We start from the raw sequence: 23,629 nt of genomic DNA, 5'->3' as shown, positions 1-23,629 counted from the left end.
GTTTTCTATGAAGTTCAGCGAAATAAATCTTCTTTCTGAATGCACCTGGTAATGTTGCCAATTCTCCTGATAAGACAAAAAAAATTTCATGGTCCCTTCAAGTTCGTCTTAAAGGGAGTCTCCTGTACCTTTTGCAGCATAGTATTTCTGAAATAGTCTAATTTAACATAAAGAGCATTTCTAGACTTCGATAAGAGGCGGTCTAGGGCCCGTTTAAAGGGCAACTCCGTTTATTTTTTGACCATGTCAAGGTAATGATATATTTAGGTTCCCAAGACCCCCCTGAAATGTGCCTGATAGTAGAATTGTTCTGCAAGCTTCACATTAATTTTAAATAAGCAAGAAAATGCAGAAATGAAACTGGAACTTGGTTAAGCAGCCGAGCGAGCCTCTTCATGTGACGTCACGAGAGGCACACAAGCGAGGAGGGCATGCAAGGCCTCGCCAGCGAGCCAAACGAAAGCAGCAAAGAGCAGACGCTCAACCGATTCGTGACTGTGCCGGACCTTCGGGTGACAGTGTCAGCTGCACCGGCACTTTAGATGCGCACCCAAAGCTTGGTATCCAATACAATGCCACATTACAACACCACAGATTGAACAGTCGACGATACCCACCTCCACACAAGACCCTCTCATGCGCAGAAGCTGTAGCATGGCGACAATTACAAACTAACACATACCCCCATTTTAACAGACTCCACGAAATACATCCTACACTATACTGGTACAAATGTCCCCTTTGTAACGACTACGCCTCCCTATACCACACCACATGGGCGTGCCCCTACGTAAAAGCAGCCCCACAAGCACCCAACCCGACGCCCGAGTAGTGGGAAGCTGTGCTGACTAGCTCGGAGCCTCGTGACCAGCAGCAACTGGTGCGACGGGCCCAGGAGAGCAAGAGCAGTGGGAGCCCTGGACTGAGGGTGCCTCCCTACACAAGCAGGACACCTGCTTATCTTGTTTTTTTTTTTAAATAAATGTTTTTCCTCCTTCTCCCAAGTGTTTTTGCATTCAGCTCCCATTGAAATGCAGCTGGGAATCGAATTAGCATTCTTCTTGTGCTCAGCAATAGAATGCCTTAGCCACTGTGGTGAGTTACGAACGACATGTGAGAAAGATCATTCAAATGCAAATGTAACAAAAAAGGGTATGTGTTGATGAATTCTGCACGGAGGTGCAACTTTTTTCCGACAAAGAGCAGTGTATTGCAAGCTGATGTTCTGATTGAATTAACACTATAATGAGTCTACATCAAACACAATTATTTGATTCCACTGTTGTATTTTGAATTTTCTTTCTCAGGTTTCGTTTGTTGACACCGGTATGGAATATGCAGTTCTGAAGAGAGTTCTTTCTTTTATTTCTTGTTAGGCAGGGGAGGCGTACGATAAACGGCAGAGAAGCTCTTTACCTGACACACCTGAATACCTTAAGTTATCAGGGCATCTCAAAAAGCCCTCTACAATCAACCCTAAAATTTGAGCCACAAGTGTACATGCGTGAAGAACCTCGTAGTGCATGCTATTGCCACACAGGAAATACTGTCCCATGGAAAACTGATGTGGTACCAAAATCAGCAGGCGATGGGGGCTTCATTGAGGTCAGCGTCCACCATCCACTCTCTCCAAGTTCGGCTGATCCGGAACGAAACAGGAGTGGACAACCAGATGACAGCACTCCAGCAACTGTGCCGCGAAATGTAGCTGTCCGCTTCCTGTGGGGCCATTTATATCGCCCAAGAGTTAGTGAACATTGCAAAATATTATTAAATGAAAAGCTACCTGAGTGTGCCAGACAGAAAAATAACACGCTATGTGTATTTGCGTTAGTTTCTAATTTTGCACTGGCATGCTAGCTTAAGAACGTTTTAGACAGAATGAAAGAATGATGACCCCTGCCCCCTTCACAAGTTTGCATGTGGTTGTGGTTGTTATTCAGCACTGTCTAAAATGTCTCAGCGCTAACGTGCCGAGAAACAAGTGCTTGTCACATGCAAGCCGAGGCCATATGCTTGACTGATCACTCTAAGGGCACTTCTACACTTGCACAAATGTCCAACGTAATGCCTCACATGGACAATAAGCGTTCTGGCAATGAATTTGAGAACTATGTGATGAGAAAGCAAGGCTGATGAGATGTGTGCCATTCCTTTAGTTATAAGCACTTTCCCTAGCATAGCCAGTCAACCTGCACTGAAAGTTATATTCCCAGAAGTGGTCAACCGGAAATACAGGCCCTGTTATATTGTGTCAAGCACCTTTTCAAAGCACCTTTTTGCCTTTTCAAAGCTACTCGCACAAGTTTACACAAATTTATCAGGCTAGCTGGCTTTAGAACATTACAGGTGGAATGCTACATAAAAGATTAACTCCTCCACAAAGATTTTGTGAAAAAGGCTGCTGAGCAGGAGCCAAAATGTCAGTTGTTCTCACTTTGAACCTGAAGGTTCAAAGTGAGAACTTCAGAGTGAGTGAGAAAGTGAGTAAGTGCTCGTACGTTTGCACAACTGTGCCACTACCATTATGTCTGACAGAATGAAACCACAAATAACTCAAGTACAAGAAAGAGGACTGTAGCCCGTACCACACAAAGCACATTCAGTACAGTAACCTTTAAATAAGACAGAAAAAAGGAAGAAAGAAAAACCTAACTTTTTTATTGCCTAAGTCTTCTGCGTACCTTGATTCTCCAAAGAATATCGTCCAGTGCCGGTCGATGAAGTTGCAAATGTGCTCCCGCCAGCGGAAGTAGCCGAGCTTTCCGCTGGCTCCAGTGACGTGGAGGTTGTACAAGGTGAGCATGATGACCTGGATCCTGCGGTCACGTCAGTGGTGAGAAGTCACTCTTACCAAAAGCAATCATCACGTTACCGCCAGAGCATGTTCTGCCAGAGCGGAATGGAACGCGAACTCAGCAAAGCAAACTAGAAGGTTCTTTTTCCCTCTCCGCATCTGCAAGCGACACTTGTGCCATTAGTTTTCACAGACAGTTAGTTTCAGGTCTAGAGCATGCTTAGAGCCTGTTGGCAGCATGATAACGCCCCTAGAAACTTCTAGGAGCTACTTTATTTCTTCCTATTAACATTTCATTCCAGGGTGATAGCACAGAACTCTTTCATGGGATTTGATGGCTTCTGTCCATGCATTCTCAATCACACATACATTGCGTGCACAGCCAGTGCTACAGGCATAATGCAGTGGACAATGTAGTGCAGGATTCCACATGAATCTTCACCATCTGGTGTTCGTGAACGTGCACTCTTACCCAAGTGTATGAGCGTTCTCGCAATTCTGCCATCATTCGAATGCAGTTGCAACAGCTGGGAAATGAACCCATGGCTTCATTCCTGAGCTTCAATCCACCGCAGCCCTTGGGCCACAGAAGCGGGCTATGAAAGGGGCAGGTTTGTACAGATAAAGCTAAGCAGGCATGCAGCGCAGTGGAAGAGCAGTGTGTTGGACTGCTTTGCACCGTTGTCTACTTTCTGCTTTGCTACGTTTGACAGTGCATCCAGCAGTGGAAAATGCCATAACTGCTTAGCCACTGCTGCGGGTTGTGTTGAGAATTGTTTAAGAAACGTTTTTTGTTGTGTACAAGTCGGTACCATGTGAGGACACCAGTGTTGTATGTTGGGATCGTGAAACAACACAAGGGGAATCTGTACTTGCCACTGGTATTTGGTCACATAACAAGCACACACACATAAAAACAAAATTTAACTCTTAACAACTTCGAACCTGGAGCAAAACCTTGTGTTATACAGTAAACTCTCAGTTGTACGAACGTGGGTTTAATGAATATTTCAGAATAACAAACTCTTAGAAAATCCCTGGCAGTTTTTCTATGCATTCAATGCAAAAATGTTTCAGTTAAACTAATTTCTGAATAGCGAATATTTCACTTGAGCGAACTTGATCAGTGGACCCGGGCTCATTTTTGAAATCAGTTCAATGAAACTTTGCACTCTGCAGCTGGTGTAGCCGATGCCCGCCGCCCCCATATCGCCCCTCATGTGGCGGCTATGTGCACTGAGCTGGTTACCTGTGCTGAACTATCAGGTCTGGAAATTGTTTCCAGTTTTCACCCTGAAGAAGAAGAGTGCGACGAGGAAAACGCAATGGCCGAGGCAGATTCAAATCCTGTCATTCTAGCCGAGGCTGTAGGATGCCATGGAAAGTTGCGAGACTTCGTGTCTCAGCAACAAGCTGTGCCAGAGGAAGTGCACAAAAACATAGACTCTCTGGACAGCTTTGTTACTTCTTGCACTTTAAGAGCACCAGTGCAAATGAAAATTATATGTACATATTTTTTCAAGATGAGATAGGCAGCAACATAACTTTTATGCATTTCGTATATATTGATGCACATAACTCCACAAACTGCATTTCACACTTTTGACTCGATGTCTGCTGTGCCCCATGCTTTCCATATTTTAGTGAATATTCAGTTTAGTGAACTATTTCCTTGGGTCCTTCGAAGTTCACTGTAGGTGAGTTTATGGCACATGCACCAGCCAGTTGTATTTGCAGATTCTCTTTCTCTCTACTTTTTAGGATCTGAATCTGTGCCTTCATTGGTCTCTGTTCAAAAAGATAAAAGTTATAGCTCTGGCTATGGAGGGTTTACCTTGGCCTTTAGTGATGTTTCTTTGTAGCAATGGACACTGCAGTCCACGTTTCATGGGGAGGACTGACGGCGAGAGGGCTTTTTAGGCGAGGGTCAAAGTTCTCTATATTACTGTATGCACACACTGTGAGCTAGCTGTCTTTCTTGTGGCCACAGCTACTGCTCGTGCAAATGGTGTGTGACTGTGGAATATGTTTGTTGCCACTGGGGCATTCTGTATGTGCCTTCCTAACTCCCCACGAATTAATGCAAGCAATATTGGGAGCGAGCAAAGGGGCCACGCACTACTACATTCTTCATGCACTCCAGAGTATCACTATGGCAGGGCAAGATATGACCTGCTGGCTGCAACCCTCTCGCCCTGCTAAGCTGCCCTGCTGCACGAAAACCGTGTCTGCAGTATACAAGAGGTGCTATGGCAGATGACTGGGCACTTTCCATCATAAAAAATCTAAAATTGGCACTACTTTTCAGTATAAACGCCACTCATCAGTCAGCAGTGTACTTCTTTTCAAGCCCTTATCCTCCGTGCTGCAATCACAATCCTCCTAACCGTTCCGTTGGCTGATCTGCGTGGTTTTAAATGTAGCTTTAACGATTACCTGAAAATCGCACCAGTCGTTTCACTACGTCTGTTGTGAATTTTTTTGGCCTGATTGCAGCATATTACTACAAGTAACAGTGGTTTCTTATTTATTAAATTATGGGGTTTTACATGCCAAAACCACTTTCTGATTATGAGGCACACCGTAGTGGAAATTTCGACCGCCTGGGGTTCTTTAACGTGCACCTAAATCTAAGTAAGCGGGTGTTTTCGCATTTCGCCCCCATCAAAATGCGGCCGCCGTGGATGCATGGATGTTATGAGCGTCCCCTTTGGAACGTGGGTGTGGGTTGCGCCACCAAGCTCTTGCTATTATTCTGCCTAATGTGCTACCAATTTCAAACAATAAAATTAAAAAAAAAAACATTATGAACTCCCACAACAAAATTTTGGGATGGCCTCATGTTTACTTTCCCACTGCTCTCGCTGAACCCGAGGGCTTCAAGGAGGCCAGTGGTGCCTAAATCGACTGCTGGGCAGATGTCTTCACATTCTAATAAAACATGCCCCATCGTTTCCCTCGTGGCCGGGATTCGAACCCGCCGCCTCGTGCTCAGCAGCCCAACACCATAGCCACTAAGCAACCACGGCGGGTCAAGTAACAGTGGTCAGAACCACACAATTCATTAAGATGTAGTGAGTTAATTTAGCTCCGAGGACTGCTTTGGATCACCAGAACAGTCCTCCAGGTGGCTCCGCGAAAAAAATTACTGCACATGTTTTCTTCAAACGCTGAGCGACACTACCTCGACTCAACCAGCATGACTTGGGTGAGCAACAGCTACCAACATTAGTTACCATTGCATCTTCAGGCGCTCCAGGACTTCTACGTTATCAGGGGTGCATCGGTCGCAGGTTAGCTTGAAGAATAGGTCGCCGACAAGTGTGCTACGATGGCTGCTTTTCAGACACCCTGGAAGAGTCGGTAGCTGTCAGTTGCTTTGCGCGGTCACACATGATCCGCCGCGTCGCCGAAAAAAAGAAAAGTTTCGTTCCGAACTTGCCTGAGTGGAAATAAAGCTTGCACCCAGTACACTGCAGCATCATCGTACGGTCAACGTCCGCTGTATTGCAGTAACAGTGCAGAGAGTCCATGGCGCAAGATTTAAGCGCCGATCCGCTTGAGGGAATCGGCCGAAACTATCCGTGCGGCTCGGTTGCCGCCGAAGCGGGCATGAATACTCCCGGATCAAAACTGAAATCTAGATAGTCCGTCTCAGAAGCGATGTCAAAAGAAAAAGAAAACGCGATTTAACTAGGCGAACCCATTCAAAGACCGGACGACTCCTACGGAACTCCACACGACGACGCGCTCATGTAGGCTGCCATCTTTGATATGCTCACCTCGTGGATGAACACAAACCAACGAAAGAGGACGTTGGCGTACCATTTGCTTCGAGCAAAACAGTGCAGCGTTACTCCAGTTGCAAAATGTTCTCTATCACATGGGGTCCACTGCGAGCAACATAACGCGGCGGCTGCTCGTATTTCGGCTTGTTTTCGTGCATAATGTTTCTCACAATTTTCTTAATGTAAACGCGTAATACGCTGTTACCCCGCCGCGTCGGGAGTCAAATGAAAGACCATGGCAGCGGAGGACGTGGAAGAAGTCAGTGCTTTTTTTTGCATCTTTCCCGACTATATGCTTGCGAAAACTGAGCCCAATTTTGTTTTTGTTTCTTCTCTCTGTCGCACCGAGCTCGGCGCGTATGGTTTCCAAATGTGCGGGCAGTGGCTATCGACTGAACTCCTTCGGCGAGATATCCGAGAGTAATCGCGCTCTAATCTTTCCCTCGCCCTCTCCGTTCTTTTTGCTGCCAGCCGTGTTTGTCTCGGGCGGCGCTTATCAACTTTCTCCCGGGCTCCGTTCTCGCAAAGCGCACCCGCAAGCTGCGCGATTGTTTCTCGCTCTGTCGCCGGTAGTTCGGCGCCTGGATGACCGAAAGACACACTACAACAATGCCCTTTTGAAAGCTGTTTTCTGTGCTCGCGCCTCACGTTTTTGTTTCCGGAGCTTGCTGCGGCGATGATGTGACCCTTAAGTTGCACGTTGATCGGTTCCTGATCGGCGCCCGCGATGTTTGCCGTGTCCAAAACGCAGGGATCTCCACCGACGCTGGAGGCGGACTGCGTTTACGTGCAGATGAAGAAACAGTACCGCGTGTCGAGGTACATCAGGGCGCAGTGGTTTGTCAACCAGATCGGCAAAGTCATCCAACTGAAGCATCCCTGCGAGGTATGTGCGTGTCTTTTGTCGTCTGGATTCTGTGTTCGTTCACTGTGGTTCGTAGCAGCGCGTGACTTCTTGCGTTCGGGCAGATTTTTGTCATGCTAAGAATGTACTGTTCAGCAGGTCAAAACATTGTGTGAACAGTCTGTGTACACTGTTTGTGGCCATTATTTACCAGTGTTTTGTTTGATGGTTATCGAATGCACTTGTGCAGAGGTATCATGCTCATTGTGCTTGCGCCAGTGTTTGCAGGTGTGCCACAATATTGTCACATTGTAGTGACAGACAAGAGCACAGTAGCAAAACTGTGAATGATGACATTAACTCTTTGTAGGGCAAACTTGTGCCCCTAAAAGCAAGCGACACTCAAAGCTCAACAATAACAACTAACAGAGTCGGCGATCGTTGAAAATCTGATCTGTGAGTCAAGCGCATCGGCCTTTATACACGACTCGTCGAAGGTTCCGGCGTAATCGCTGGTGCTTGCGTGCCTTACAGAAACTACTGCGCAGTTTGCATCGCGCAAACAATTCGATTACACAAGGTTTGGCGAGAACGTACAGAACAGATGGAATCAACAATAACATTCGAGTTAGTTCCAACCATGCAGGCGCGTCTTGTGCTGAGCAAAGAGCTGAGCTGAGTGCTGAGTGAAATGTATTCCCCGAGAAAGGAATAAATAAGTACACATGTAAATATTTTGAGTTGTCGCTGGTAGAAAGATAAACCATTGCAAGTCTGTTCTCACTCAAAGGCCCAGCTACTTGCAAAGAGGCTATGGGTGAAGTTTTTTGGCTTTATGTAAAATGCAGTGCAGCTTGTGCACATGGCATTTAGGACCTTGACCTAAATATAGTCCCACTTGCTTTGCTTGCAACTCCTCAACTAGCTTGCAAGATGGGGCACTTTGCAATTTGCTTCACCACTGCAACATGACATCGTGCGTATGTTGCCACTCATTTCATCTGGTGAAGGCTCCGTGCAAAGCGAGTTCATAGCATTCCTTTCACTTGTGGGAAAGGTAGTTTATGGTTTGTGCAGGAGGTGAATTGAATGGACCCTAAGGAAGGCATTTTCAATTTCTTCGTCTTATGGAATGCCACCAGTTCTTGAGACACACTGAGAAAGTCCAGTGGCCTTACTCTCCCTAGATTGCATGCGCATACAGTGAAGGCTAGATGCATGGCCTTTGTGTTTAACTTTCTAATTCAGTCAGTCATATGGTTGAACTAATTTATTGCTGTAAAAAATGAAAGCGTAAAGTCTCTGTAGGATTCAGTTACATTCGGGTCAGGTATGACATCTGCTGCCATTTCCGACCACCTCTGATGCTTACCTTTTTTATCGGTCTCTGTTTATCAAGTCTCTGTAGGATTCAGTTACACTCGGGTCAGGTATGACATCTGCTGCCATTTCCGACCACCTCTGATGCTTACCTTTTTCATCGGCTTGTGCCAAAAGTTGTTGCTCATGGACATATGTGTAGTGGTGATAAAAAGAGGCACATCCACTATTGTCGAAACTTAAAAAGCACATAAGCAGGCTGCATTCGGGTGCATGCATCAGGATGTATGCTTGTAGAGCAAAAACCTGCTGCTTGCAGCACTCTGTGTTCCCCTAATTACAACTTTGGAATCTGTGCTATAAGGAACCTGTAATGGAAAATGCTTCAACGTAATGCACGCAAGTAAAAAGACACGGAATGTGCATCAGGACTTGTGCAATTTTCAGGATGGAGGTCGACTGCTGTTAATCAAGGACACACTAAAGGTGATAAATGGTAATGCTTAAAAAAATGAATTCTCGGCATTTGTTTGCACCTCGAAACCACCAATTTACTAAGGAAATTTTGATTCAAAACAGTAGACCTTCCGAGAAAACAGTAGAGTACGTATCATTCACTCTTATGAGCTGTGCTCGTGGTCCTGGAGGCCCTGCCTCACTAAATGCTACTGGCCACTACATATCAGAGGCCTGCGTAGAGTTTGTACTGCAGTTCCACAACAAGCGGTGCAAAGTGGTAGCATTATCCTAGAAGGAAATTCAGTTAACAGCATCTTCTGATATGTTAAAGCACAGTGTAGTTATTATCATTGCTTGGCTGCACATAGTGAATTATGATCAGGACCATAGTTGCAGAGATGTCACCTCAGAATTCGAGCTATTTTGGAAACATTTAGTTTCTGTCTTCCTTTCTTTAAAAGCTCGGAACAGATATATGTATATAATAGCCGATTCTGCAGGAATGGAATGGGCATGGCATTGAGCTCATTTTGATCAGGATGGAATGAGAATGAAATGACTTTGTTTCCATGGATGTAATCGCTTATGGCACTTAGTTGCTTATGGTGCATTCAACTAGTCGCCTTCAAGTGGTCTCATGATGCGATTTATATTCAGCTGGTCGAATTTGAGTGCTTTAAACATGTTCACTTGGTTCATTCAGAGTGCCTTCCTCTCTCTTGGAGAGCTCGGAGGTGCTCACCTTCAAGCTGGGAGCATGACGGAGATCCAACAGAATCTCGGTCATGTGGTTATTCTGATTCTCTGGAAGCAGCTGAATGGTTGGCTGGGCAGGCTTTCTCTGGCTTTAATATCTAGAAGGCTCCACATCGCTGTGGACCAATTTAGAGTGCGGTAGGAACCAGTCGAATGTACCATTACTTTCACTGTGCTGATGCCGCATGCATCTACAAGAATGCAGAAATCTTCCACAATTTCTGCCACGCTGTATAGAGCCCAGGAAACTTCATGTTGCCGAGGCTGTTATAGGAATCGACATTTACGCCTCCCCCCCCCCCCCCCCCCTAACACCTACTAGGTGCTTAGATCAGCTAGTTCAAGCAAAGTTTGCCAGGGTGTCAGTGCATTCTCCTCTAGGAATGTTGCCAGGGTAGCACGGGCCCTTTCACAAGACCTTGCGGTGCCCTTGGGAAAGAGCAGTGCAGTCTCGGAGTCTGTTGTGAGCCCCAAGTTCCTGAAGGCAGGCGGGAGTCGGCGGGTATTCTGTTCTACCACTCATTGTGTTATTCTTAATCCTCTCAAGTCTTTTGTTATTCGTTTATTCTGCAAGTTTCAGTCAGATAGGTGTATTTGAAAATTATATGCAGCAGCATTTTATCTGTAATGGCTCAAGCTTGCTTGATCATGTCCTTGCAACATGGTATCAATCTCCTGTCTGTGAAACACTTCCTCAACTTCTTTGATGCAACACTGAGCAATGTAGCTCCCAAGGTTACAGTTTATCCTGTTGTTTGATGCAGCAATTCTGACGGCGGACAGTGCAACTATTATATGATACAAATGTGCAAGTGCTTGTCCTCACTGATGACTCGCAGAGGTCGCGTGACCATTTGTCGCTAATGGTCACTTTGGTCTAAAAACGACTGTTTCGGTTTAGGAGCAGGATGTTGGTACACACTGACACTTATTTTACGTTGCGATGACGGTGCGAGCAGGGTGAGCGGCACGTATTGCGAAACATTTGGGTGTCACTATGGGTAGGTCGTGCTTGCTGGTGTGACCTCGGTGACCGTGAGTTGCTCCTTGGTCACCAGTCATGTTCGGTCGCACAGCCTCTTTCTGTAGCTGGTGTGAATGTGCTATAATGTGTTGGTCAAACTGCTGTAATGCATTCTTTTTACAGAGTGACATCGCAGAGGAGGTAGAGGTTCTCTCAGCTCTACCGAGGGACAAGCCAACTGGATGGCGACCGAACAGGGCGCATGAGTTTGCGTATTTGGTGACACCGGCAACAAAGGTCACTTTCCTTGCCAAAAAGTACCGCTTCGTCTTTTGCCTTGACCTCAGTGTCTCAATCGCAAATGTGGTGAGTATTGTTGATTTACAAACTGTGGGGAATGTATTTCATTGTAGTCCAAGCAGTCGGGGAAGGGGGGGGGGAGGTCATAAAATGGTTACGAGTGTCTTTGGTAAGAAAAGTACACAAAAATACAACATGAGGATAGAAATAATCGAAAGGTTGAGGCAGTACTGCACAATGGGGAGACCGAGAGCAGATCAGCACTGAGCAAAGGTGTCTTGACAGTGACATAAAGGGACCTGTATTGATAAAATAAAAATTTCCTATATGAATCATGGTGAATGGTTTGAAGGATGGATGCGGTTGCAAATGATATGGGAAGAATTGTACCTAAAAACTCAGATAACTCGCACTCCATATTATTCAGATGAGGTCTGAACCTGCCGCGGCAGCTCACAGTGTATGGCATTCTGCTGCAGAGCAGCGAGGTCATGGGCTTGATTCCCAGATGTGGTGGCTGCATTATGATTCTGGCAGTATACGAAGACTCTCATTTACTGTGCTTTGGGTGCACGTGGAAAGAACCTAGGCTGTTTGAAATTATTCCGGAGCCCTCTGCTATGGCATCCCTCCTAACCCGCTGCCTAATTTTGTTTGGAAGGTTACACCCTAACACTTGGTCTGGTGCTTCAGAGACATTAGAGGGTTTCAGCACGTCCGTGAACTTTTTACCATCAAGGGATTCCCAGGTTAATGGAACCATGTGTGGGAGTGTTGTTGCTACTGTATACTTTTCCGGTAATCCGGCTAACTGCAAGCGCTAAGAAGTTTGAGGGCTCGCTAAAACTCTCTAGTATTATTACAATAGGAGTCGCACACAGCTTGGCGATCTATTCGGATTGTGCCAACGTTTAGTTAATGGAACCTGAGTATGCTTGGATTGTTGCAGCCTGCACCATAACTTCAAGATAACAGTGTAACCTGTTTATCTATGTCCCCAAGTTTTCCTTTTTTCTTTATTCATCGTTGTTCCATGTGTTGTGCTTATCTCAGCCAATATCATTTTGGGGGAATTTCCATTGTTTTCCACGGTCAAGGTTCGTTGCTATACATTGACTCTTGTGCTTGTGGAGGTTGCTTGTTTTGGCATTCCTGCTGCCCGCTCATTCATTAGTGCAGGCGAGCGACATAGACTGTGCACTTTGTGTGTTATCTTTGCATCACACTGTGTGGCATGTGGGATGTCTTGTTGGTTTTAATCTTTGCAGGACATTCGGAGTGAAACATTCCTGTTTGACGAGGTGTTTGCAACGCTTTCGAAATGTGTCGAGAAACTTGTAAAGCCTGTGAGTACCCCTTGGTTCTATTGAGGTAGCACAAATAAATAGAGCCGTGCGATTATTTGTACATTTCATTTGGCTTGGTATTCAATCTTTTAATTCAATGGCTGCAGTTTGAATTTAAGTATTTCTTGAAATAGCAGTTTTTGAATGAGCTTACACTGATGCAGGGATGATTGCCAAGTTGATTTAAAACAAGGTTGGTGTTATTTTCTTTCTGAATTATGAATTCATGGACAAGAAATAGGGTGTCAGCTGGCTTAATTATAACACTGTCAAGTAGGTCTTCACAGTACTTGATTTGACGCTGTTGCAGTATCATTTATATCTTTGGCTCGTTAGCACAATTGTTTGATTCATATTTTATTTGGCACCATTAAAATTTGATTTGTATTCTGTTTGGTGTCATCCAGTTCTTATTTGATTCAGTTTCTGAGATCACTGTTGTCATACTCTTGCATACTACTTTCCCAAGCACATAAGATTCTAAACATTAAAAATTTCTGGACATGGCACGAGGAGCCAAATTATGTGCAATTGTGCTTGCACATTAGTGACAACACTGATCATATTCATGCCCTTGCCTATCATATGTGCACTCTATATGGTATGTAAATTCTTGTATTGTGTATGCGAATGGTTGTTTGTTTTGCAACTGATATATCAGTCTATCTATACTACTATAGCATCAGTGCAGTGGAAACCATATTTATGAAGGGTAAATATACCCTTTGGGAGGTGCATTTTTAATTAAGCTATGCGCAGGATGCTTTGGTTCTAAAAAAAAAAATTGCGGAACGCCACTTAAAGCAAATGTTCTTTTTTTCGCTGCCCTGTGTGAAATTTGCATTGTTTCCGTCAAGACTAATAGGAAAGCTTTGTTGAGGGGGAATCTTACTTTTACATGGAGGGGTGGTCGGAGCTTCTCAGTCCAGGGCCCCACTGGCCTCTGCCACCTGCCTGACCTGGCTAATTAAGGACTTTTGTCCTGCCAGGTCGGAGTGGGCGAGCTGTGCCTCCCACTGCTCCGTTGTGTTGCTGGTATTTCGCCTATGAGGGTGCTTAGTGCACTCCCAGATTATATGTATTAGGCTAGGTATGCTACCGCACCAAGAACAGTTGGCCCTATAACGAGTGGGATACATGGCGTTTAGCAATTTCCAAATGTTTTCCATTGCAATAAAGTTTCTATTATTATTACTTTTACATGACTGCTGTACCCAAGGTGTGGCAAAACTGAAGCATTTCAAGTACAGTAGAACCTTGTTGATGTGTTCACAACTTATATGCTTGCAATAGAGAACATTGGAAGTGTCTCACCTGGCTCGTACAAATCAGATCGTGCATTTTACCTGATAATGGGTTACCTTTTAAGGCGAAGCTTTTGTAGCCTCTTTCCCCCGTCTTTGGTGTCCATTTCTAACCACTATCAACTTGCTTTGAATGTGCTGCCCATGTGAACATTTACGTCGAGTGAAAGCTGTCGTTCACTTAAAAAAAGAAAAAAAAATGTCTGATGTTCGGGGTAATTAACCTGGTTCCCCCAGCACAGAAGCCCGACGCTCTAACCGTTAGTCCTGGAACGCATGCCTAAAAAGGTGCAATAAAACAACACCCTTATGATGTCATGCAAGCCGGTGCTATGAGATGCTTGGCCCATTAGCCGTGTTGCATAGGGACAATTTACTTGTAAAAAGTGAGTGCGCGTACTTTCTAGCTGATGATAAAAACAGAAGTTACGGGATGTATTTGTTGCCAGAATTTGCTGCACGTATCGCATTGTACCGTGGCGCATTTCCACAAAGCCGAGCACGTCATGTCCTGTGATTAAATGCATTTTAATGCTGAATAAACCTTCCCATTGCTCTGCGAGGTCCGCCATGGTGGCTGCAGAACTGAAATATGCAGTTTGCCTTTTGATGTAATGTGCCATTTTTGCCTCGCTGGCTCATGTAAGCTTCGCGTACACCGATTCCCATGGTGCATGGGATTTGTGTAATTTTTTAAATCTCATTTTTCTTCTAAATATATTCACAAATTTCTCACTAAATTATGATGTTGATGTGTTCGTTTATTTTAGTATACGGACAGGCATGGTGCTTTGACACTGCTGGTGTAGCACAGATCACTTGTCATTATTGGTTCATGGAACCGATAACAAAGATAATAAACAGGTGACATTTCATTCCTGTGCCTGAATGGGTTGTTTGTCTTATTACTGGTTCATGAAACCGATAACAAAGATGATAAAAAGGGGACATTTTGTTGCTGTGCCTGAATGTGTTGTTTGCACAATGCAGCACGCCACATTTCACAGTCAAAATTTTTCTAAATGTGTACAGTCAATTTATCCAAGCATGCTTTAGTTGCTGTGAATCAATGCACTAGGCTTTTTTTTTTTTCCACAGCAGAGTTGTTAAGGGGAGTTTTGCAGCCATTTTCGTGCGGTGGAGGTTGACCTGCAGGGGTTTGCTCGGTACCAATCTGTAACGCAACCTGCATCAAAGACATTAATTATCAATAATTATAGTGAAGTAAAAGTTACCTTGCATACATCTTACACAAATAGATAACACCTCTTTTGCGCTGCTTTTTTAGCCATTAGCCGCGTTTACATGAATATGGTAGAAGCGTATCGTCTTATCTTGCCGTATTGCATGCCGCTGATGCACCTCCGTTTACACGTATGTGCATCTCACTGGCTGGCAAGCTAGCACCATCTGGTGTCACATATCAAAATGAGTTCCCTACTTCCGGTAAACATGCTTCCGCTGCCATACAGCCGCGCAGCTGGTTGGTTGGCCGGTTGTATCTCATAATTCCTGATGCGATACGCTTCTATTGACATGCGCCGCTGAAATGCGCATTCTTCATCTCAACTACCCTTGTTTGGCGTATTGGATGCGATACGCCTTCCTAGCGAATTACCTCGTTTACATGAGATGCGATACGCTTGAAAGTTGATACGATATGGTTCTGTTGTATTGATGTAAACGTCGCTATTAATCCATAGTTTTGGTTTCTAGCATCATGTTTTACTGGCTCCACGTTGGAGATCAGCTACGAGTTTGTACAGCTGCAGTGGTAAAGAGCCACCAGCAGTGCAGCCTTCGAGGGAGCCCTGAAGCGACCGTATGACCAGGGCATCAGTGAGAATGTGTAGGCAGCACCATTGATGAATCATCAGTAAGAAGAACCAGAAAACGGACCCCTGTCTGAAGGTTGTGAGAACTTGCTTGTACTGCTTCACTGTCCTTGACGTGTCAGTTGCTCAGATTGGTGTACGTCGGCAATGGATTTTCTTTTTACAACTTATTACGGCTTCCTGTGTGCAGTTCAATGTTCCGGGGAGCTGCGTGGTGTTCCAGCCCGAGATCTACGTCACTGTCATTGCGTACATCCCTCACTATACCCCATCGGTGCAGCAGGTGAGTGAGTGAGTGAGTGAGTGAGTGAAACAACTTTATTTTGTCCACTATAGACGTAAGCAAACTCCACGCGACCTGGCTAGGCCCACTCGGGGACCAGAGGACTAGTCCAAACGATCCAATTTTCAGAATTAACGAGAGTCAAATTACTGAGGTTTTACTGTAATGCACAATGTGCATTCTTAAGTCAAACAAGGCAAGTATTAAGCAGCTCCTTTGAATCTAACACTCAATCTAATTTGGGCTATTCCTAAGCATGAGAAACAGCACAGATGACAAAGCAGGAGAGAGATGAGGCAAATTCATTGCCTTTCTTGTTCAGGCATGTGTAGTTTTTGCCAGGTTGAAAGCACATCAACCACCCCAACTTCAGACTTTTGTACCTTCATCAAAGGTGTACGGCTCACCTGCTGCATTCCCATCTGAAAGGCCCTGACAGTGGCCTTTCAGATGGGAATGCAGCAGGTGAGCCGTACACATTTGATGAAGGTACAAAAGTCTGTGAAGTTGGGGTGGTTGATGTGCTTTCAAACTGGCAAAAACTACACATGCCTGAACAAGAAAGGCAATGAATTTGCCTCATCTCTCTCGTGCTTTGTCATCTGTGCTGTTTCTCATGCTTAGGAATAGCCCAAATTAGATTGAGTGTTAGATTCAAAGGAGCTGCTTAATACTTGCCTTGTTTGACTTAAGAATGCAGATTGTGCATTACAGTAAAACCTCAGTAATTTGACTCTCGTTAATTCTGAAAATTGGATCGTTTGGACTAGTCCTCTGGTCCCAGCAGGTGTATGCATTATTTAATGCAATCATACTCTCGTTAATTCAGAGGTATTTGGCTGCACCTTGGTTAATTCGCATAACTCTCGGAGCTCGGTGAGTGCGGAGTGCCGCAAATGTGTGACGGAATAGAGCAAAAACTGCACTAGTGACCAACTGAAACGAAGCGGTGGAGCCCACATTTCCATAGTCATCAGCGGAAATCATATGTGAGCGACAGCAATGTGGGAACGCTTCGTGTCTGTCTGTGCCTTTGAAGCCTTTATTCATGTGTTAACTGCTGCGCATAACACCATGTTGGCTGTGCGCCTTCATAGCTGTGTAGTCGCCATCCATGATTGTGTCAATAGCGACTGTGGTTTTGTCCGCAGAGGTGTTGGCCAACACTGCTTTTGTTTTGACTTCGTGCAAAGCTGTTGCAGATCAAGAGCACCAGATATATCGTGATGGACGGACGATCCGTTCGTGACCAGCTCACTTGTGAAAAAATAACCGGGATGTGTGCATGATAGTGAAAAGCGTGTCTCTGATGAAGGCACGTGCTGCGGATGCACTGCGAAGACAGTCGCGAGGCCTTCACCACTGCAAGAGCCAATCAGGCACAGAATGACAAGGATTGCAGCTTCTGCACTGGTTTTGCACAAAATAGAAACAGGAGTTGCTAATTCATTCAGTAAATTAAAGTGTGTTGACGTAGTAAGCATTTGCTTATTGTTTTCTTGATACCCTCGATAATTCGACGTTCGGTTAATTCGGACATTTTTTTTGGTCTCATGAAATACGAATCAACAAGGTTTTTTTTAAATACAGCTGAACTCGTGAGCAGTCCAGAGGAAAAACTGAAAAACTTGTGATCATTAATTCCTCTGGTTCCTTTTGCTGAGCAATGACAGTCATACCTTTGGGTTGTTAATTCTTTGTGGAGAGCTCGTGTGGTTACAAAAGCTTGCAAGGTATGGGAGCTCCATGCTACCTGTCCCTAAAAAGTTTCTTGTGCGTCCTTGTGCTACCTCTGCCCTCTGGTAGTGTCAGCTGCATAACTCTTCTGCCATCTCTCATTGTGTGTGCAACTGCAACATGATTCTGAGACGGCGTTTTAGAAATTCTATTGTGTAACTAAGATTTGCAAATGGGGCCTCGTGAGGGGCCCTCTAAAGAAGGTATGTAGAAGGATTTCACTGACTGCTTGCACAAGGTACCTCCCTGTTAACAAATGCTCCTTCCCCTTTCATGTGTGGGAACTAGTCACTGTCGAGTTGTACCAGCAAAGGTTGAAGGACCTGCTGATCCCTCCACAGATGTACAGTTAAAGCTCAATCTAACAAAACCCGATTTTACGAAGTTCCCAATCTAACGAAGAAATGTCCATGCCCTAGAAAGTACCCATAAGGCTCAATGTTGTCATCAACCCGAATTAACGAAACTAGCTTGCATTAAACCCGATTTACTGAAGCTTTTCCAGAAGTAAATGAGTAAACAAAAAAAAAGCTGTGATTTCTTTCTAATTTGGACGCAAATGGGTTTTCCTTCAAACGTGCGCTCTAACGCTATCGTGTTTACACATCTAGGCACCCTAGTCACGGCCCGAGCTTTATTTTGACGAGGCTGCATGCCGCTCCCGTGCACGGAACAATGGACTCGGCAGTTGCTAGCGTTCTTACATACCAGATGGCACTAGGGGCGGCAGTTGGGCTGCCCTCGCGGCCCTTTTACACGCGCAGGCGTGGGTTAGCAGCAAATATACTGCCACGCTACTTTTGGGTGTCGCTACTTTACAATTTTAGATTTCGAAGGACCGAAAAATCCCTTACTAAATTTTCCAAACGTCCCGATTTAACGAAATAATTTGAGCGTGGTCATCACTTCGTTAAATCGAGTTTCAACTGTATCAAGCAAAAAAGCTCCCTTAGCAGGGCAAGGAATTTGGTGGCGAGGAAGCGATGGAGGAAATTGAAGGTGGGGATTCACGAGCCATGTTTCCATGCAGCCACCGACTTAACACGGTCTCTTGCGGGCATCATGTTGCGTAGCAACAAGTTGCTTGTAAAAGGGAGAAAGTGCCAGTTTCTTCTAATCGTCTCGTGGCAGTTAGCAGTTTGAGACGGTGTGATAGACTGCACCAGCCATCGGAATCGGCCCGCATTCCCCAGTCCTCAACTCACAGTAGGTGGTGCTACATATACGTGTGACATTTTACTGCCTTCGGTATATGCTCAGGTCACGGAGCAGATGGTTACGTTTCTTCACTGGAGCGCAATAAATGTCAGTTCTCACGCCGTCACCACCATCACCGTCTTGCTGCTGTTGTCACATACACATTGGTCCATCTGGTAAGGCTTTGCAGGACACCAAATGATGTCCAGATAGCCTGCAAAATACCATCCACGACATTGATTCCCACAGTTTATGGGATCTGCATAATTTTGTTTCTTGTTGACGTGTTTTTTTCTTTATTATCAATTGTTGTTGCACTGTTTTGTTTGCTGCATTCTTGCACCATCGAGTCCACAAGGGACATTTCTTTTTCTTTCTTTATTGCCTTATAAAGAAAAGTGTGACAGTTTGGAGATGTACTTGAATCCTTGTTGTCTAGGTCCTGATTCAAGGATGGCCATTGACGCCAGACAACTGTGCCTTGTTCCTGAGCAAGGTGTCTACAGGACTTAGCGAGATCTGCATTGTCCTGGCTGAAGCAACAGCGGGTGTTGCTGAACTCCATGATCAACTCCGGGTGTGTACTGCCTCTTGTGAGGATGGTGGCATTGACCTTTGGGGAGGCGTAAACGTTTCCTGGAACAGTATGTAGTTTTATTGGGTGTTCCAGCTACCATGGAGCAAGTAAAGAAAAAGAGGAAGGGGAAGCCTGGGCAGGTGATAGCAGCTATGTGTTGTTAGCAAAGTCCTAAAGAAGCCTCGAGTATTTTTCATTCTGATAATTAGTAGCATGTTATCAACATTTTATGACCACATTGTCAATACAAGATTTGGTGAGCACATTTAAAAACATCACTTTCAGTTGTCTGTGGAGCAGCTGACTGAAACCAGAGCCTTATTGCATACACTACGCTTTGAACTGAACTCATAACACAACAAACGTTCTTAAAAGTACTTGCTGGCAGGTGTAATTTGCCACTTTAATTACACGGTCCTGTTTCGCTGCTGTCTCATCACTGGTTATTGATGCTGCTTCACTTCGCATTTACAACCAAGGGTGCACTTTCGTTTCAAGCCATTAATTGCTGCATATCGACGCTGCTCCGCTTTGTCGTTGTAGGCTGAATGTTTGCTGCATTGCGTGATTTCAGCACATTACCTTAGTTGCTTTTGCCACTGCTCCCCCGATGTGAGTGTACGGTGCACTGACCACACTGCAACAAGACAAAAGCCATGACAGCATTGTGGCACCATCTTTTGGGTTCTAGCATTGCATAAGGAAAGGACATGCAAACCGTTACGAGAGGATGCTGCTTGTTCAGTGTGAGAGTGCTTGTGAGATCCTCGCTGCTGTGTCTACTCTGCGAGGCAGCAGGAGCAGCAGCACTCAAAAAAGAAGGTGAAGAAGCAAAGAAAGCATCACTTTAAATGTAGTCAGCATGCTTTCATGCCATAGTTTAGCCGTTAGCTGTAATCAAGTACCAATGGCAGGTGTTCACTGCAGCCATTTTTGCTGTCAGGACATAAGGCTCAGCAACAATGGTTTAAAAAAAAAAGAACCTCAACGAGAATTGGCTTCATTTATACGGCATGGTTACACAGATGGACATCTGAACTCAGCTGTTGATATCAATCTTGTGAATACAACAACCTGGAATAGTCTTGTAAATGCACTTTAGTCATATTATTCTTTAACCTTCCAGTTGACTGTCCCTTCTTTCCGCAACTTGCTCAAGAGTCTCTCCCCTCCACGTGCAAAGTGCGCCGTTCTATGCCATTGTTTTTTCTTAATGGCCGCCATTGGAGGCCTTTGCATTAACCTCACAGAGGTGAGACACCATTCCACGCCAGAGAAAATTAAAACAACTTGTTCACGTTTATTTCTGACTATGGAAAGCATATTTGTATGAAGAAAACAGTAATACGATAACCAAGTAAAAATAATTTGTACAGTAATTACATGATTTTTTTGGAAAAAATGGGCTGTTATGCACAAAGACAGAACTGGATCGAGCACACACCACACAGAGCATGAACTAGCAACTGTTTATTTTAGATTTAGACAATTTGTTGAGACACATTTATAGTTCCGAAAATTCAGCGCCGACACAAGGGACAAAGAAGGAAATGCACGACATGAGGACTCATGTCGTGCATTTCCTTCTTTGTTCCTTGTGCTTGCGCTGAATTTTTGTAATTATGAATCCGACATTTCAACTTGTCCAATTAGCAGTCTTGATTCAACATATTTATACCCACGTGTTAACAATATGATTGCACAAGGACAGACAAAGATACAAGTACAGCGCACATGCGCATTCCTTTTACATTCCCAAGATCAGGTTGGTTAGCCCAAATTACTTAATTAGTAATTAATTTGCTGAACTATCCACAACTGAAACCCCCTCCAGCTTATCATAAACGCTAACATTCTATTCTAAGAAAATGTGTCAGCAATGCTAACTACATAATTTGCTGACTTTTTGCTGCAGATAAATATGCCTCTCTGATATTTCACAAAGATTGATGCATTGCATCACACTGAAGTTCGGCCTGTGTGATATATCTTTGGAGTCTCTTGCCTAACTCATATCATCTGCTTTGGGTGGCACAAAAATGGTCTTCAAATAAATAATCTGTGGCCATATTACACACCATTGTAACAGCAAATTGAGAAATCGGAAAAGCCTCAAGCTGCTTACACCATCTTGAGTTGCTGGCAGTTCACGAGAAAGACCTTTAATCCATTGCCATGAATGCCAGTGGGAATCTTTTCTTTACTTTCCCAGTCTTTTGTCTGTCCAGATGCATGTAATATAAAACCGTCACTTCATTGAAAACATTTGGACCAAAAAGGGTTGAAAGTGGACCGTAGTGTACATTCCATCTGTTGCTTGAATGCAAAGGCGGTGTCAGTCTTGCTGTTTGCACATTCTCGTTGATGAAACAGCTCCAGTCCGAGAAGTTGACGGGAGGCCTGTTCGAGGAAAGTGATGAGCAGGCGTGTACTACGCCCCTCGTCAACATGGTGTCCTCGGACATGAGCACGCTGAGCATGCTCCGGTATGGCATGCTGGCTTTGCAGCTTCTGCCTGAAAACAGCAGCGCAGGTGAGTGTATTGTTGTTTCTCGAGAAGGTGAACAGTAGCTTCCTTTAAAGTTCATTTGAATATAGAAAAGCTACCATGTGCTTTTTCTATGTGAAAATGTGACACTTAACAAGTGTGAAGATCCGGAAACACTTGTAAGATTTTAACTTTATATTGAAATCAGCATCACAATGCCATACCTGGCTTCATCAACATTATTATGGCAAATCAGTTTTGCATAAGTCTGCTAGGTGAAGGCAGTTTCACGAAAGAAAAAAAAAATTGCCATCCACCCAACATTAGCACAAACCTATAAGGAAGCTCATATGGGTTTCTCTGAAAGAAAGCTTTGCAGTTGTACTTGGTTTGTAGCCTCGTCCCACTTTCTAATAATCATATATTTTTTTTATACTGTAAACTTCCGTTAATTGGACCCTGATGAGACGGACGAAATTTTATCGAATTGTCCAGTGGGGCGAATTGAACAAGATGCAGAAAGAATGCTAAAACACTCTGCTGATTCATTTGGCCACATTTGCCTGATTGTAACACGTCCCTGAAAAAACGTGTGCCCACTTTCTATGTGTTCAAAATAGCAAACTAATGTAGAAATGACATTAACGCTCCTAAACAAAGCAGAAATGAAAGCGCACTCGATTTTTAGCAAGAAAAATTGTCGCACAATAAAGGCCGGTTTCTTAAACTCAGCTTCACCGCGATGCATGTGTGTTATGCGACAAAGCTTGTGAACATAGCTATGGTAGTTTTGGTTTTTGTGTCGGATAAACTGTAGTATGGGAGCTAGCTGGGCGATTCGGTGCACAGAAGTGTTCCTGTTTCTTCTCTTCTGTGTTCGTGTTTTTATTGTGCGCTGTAATAATAATGTTTGTGTCCAATTGCACCGCGCAGGCAATTTTCGGCCCAATTTTCTTTTTAAAAAATTGTGCGCATTAGAATCAGGTAAATACCATAGTGAAACATTGTGATCTATGGCTATTGCTTGAAAGTCTTTCTTGGGTGAGCTGAAAATAGGCATTTTCGACCAGAGATGACGTCTGTTCATTGCGTTCACTGTCCACTAAGCCCCGCTGAGACAGACGCCACCACTAAAGGGGCCACTATTGGGGTCCCTATAGGGGTGCGGTGCATGTGTGGTGACTGGTAAAGTTTGAATTATCCAGCGGAGGCCAATTTTAAGATTGAAATAATGGAAGTTTGGGCCAATAGAAATGCATAAGTGCTGGCAGATCGAATTAACCGAAAAGTCTAATTAGCGAACTAATGGAGTTGAACCGTTTTCTATTCGATATTCAGCTTTTTCTTTCTTAGTCTACCAATACCCAAATTGAAATCTACTATTTGATAATTGTATGCTCCTAACGAAAGGGCTTTAAGTAAAATAAATAGTGTGAAGTGATAGCCAGCGCAGGACACAAGTTCATTGCAAAGGCCATGCCAAATAAGTTATCCATTACTTTTGACCCTTCAGCCATGGATTACCAGTGAATGTTTACACATGGCTGACTAGGCAGTGCAACCCGAAGTGGTTGACTGAGAATACAGAACCGGACTGTTAAAAAGGAGCCTGGCATGCACAACACTCCATCTCG

At 44.4% G+C, this 23,629-nt stretch overlaps 2 protein-coding genes across 4 annotated transcripts in view; one reads left to right on the top strand and one right to left on the bottom strand.

The window, feature by feature from the left end:
- The window catches only part of Atac2 (Ada2a-containing complex component 2), a 36,246-nt gene extending 29,685 nt beyond the window's left edge, over window positions 1-6,561 (bottom strand). The window contains exons 1-4 of the mRNA XM_075672895.1: window positions 6,240-6,561; window positions 6,034-6,148; window positions 2,685-2,819; window positions 1,574-1,719 (exon numbers count right to left, since the gene is read on the bottom strand). Coding sequence (XP_075529010.1) covers window positions 1,574-1,719; window positions 2,685-2,819; window positions 6,034-6,148; window positions 6,240-6,330 — 487 coding nt within the window. The 5' untranslated portion in view covers window positions 6,331-6,561. The remainder of the gene's footprint in view (window positions 1-1,573; window positions 1,720-2,684; window positions 2,820-6,033; window positions 6,149-6,239) is intronic.
- A 124-nt stretch (window positions 6,562-6,685) lies between these two features.
- The window catches only part of LOC142560656 (KICSTOR complex protein SZT2-like), a 276,101-nt gene continuing 259,157 nt past the window's right edge, over window positions 6,686-23,629 (top strand). For all 3 annotated transcript variants that reach the window (XM_075672892.1, XM_075672893.1, XM_075672891.1), the window contains exons 1-7: window positions 6,686-6,844; window positions 7,337-7,471; window positions 11,112-11,294; window positions 12,497-12,574; window positions 15,904-15,996; window positions 19,370-19,507; window positions 21,881-22,040. In XM_075672892.1, coding sequence (XP_075529007.1) covers window positions 6,821-6,844; window positions 7,337-7,471; window positions 11,112-11,294; window positions 12,497-12,574; window positions 15,904-15,996; window positions 19,370-19,507; window positions 21,881-22,040 — 811 coding nt within the window. In that variant the 5' untranslated portion in view covers window positions 6,686-6,820. The remainder of the gene's footprint in view (window positions 6,845-7,336; window positions 7,472-11,111; window positions 11,295-12,496; window positions 12,575-15,903; window positions 15,997-19,369; window positions 19,508-21,880; window positions 22,041-23,629) is intronic.

This window comes from Dermacentor variabilis, chromosome 10 (genome assembly GCF_050947875.1).
Source record: "Dermacentor variabilis isolate Ectoservices chromosome 10, ASM5094787v1, whole genome shotgun sequence".
NCBI lineage: Eukaryota > Metazoa > Arthropoda > Arachnida > Ixodida > Ixodidae > Dermacentor > Dermacentor variabilis.
The sequence above is the reverse complement of the archived record's forward strand: the minus strand, read 5'-3'. Positions and strand labels throughout refer to the sequence as shown.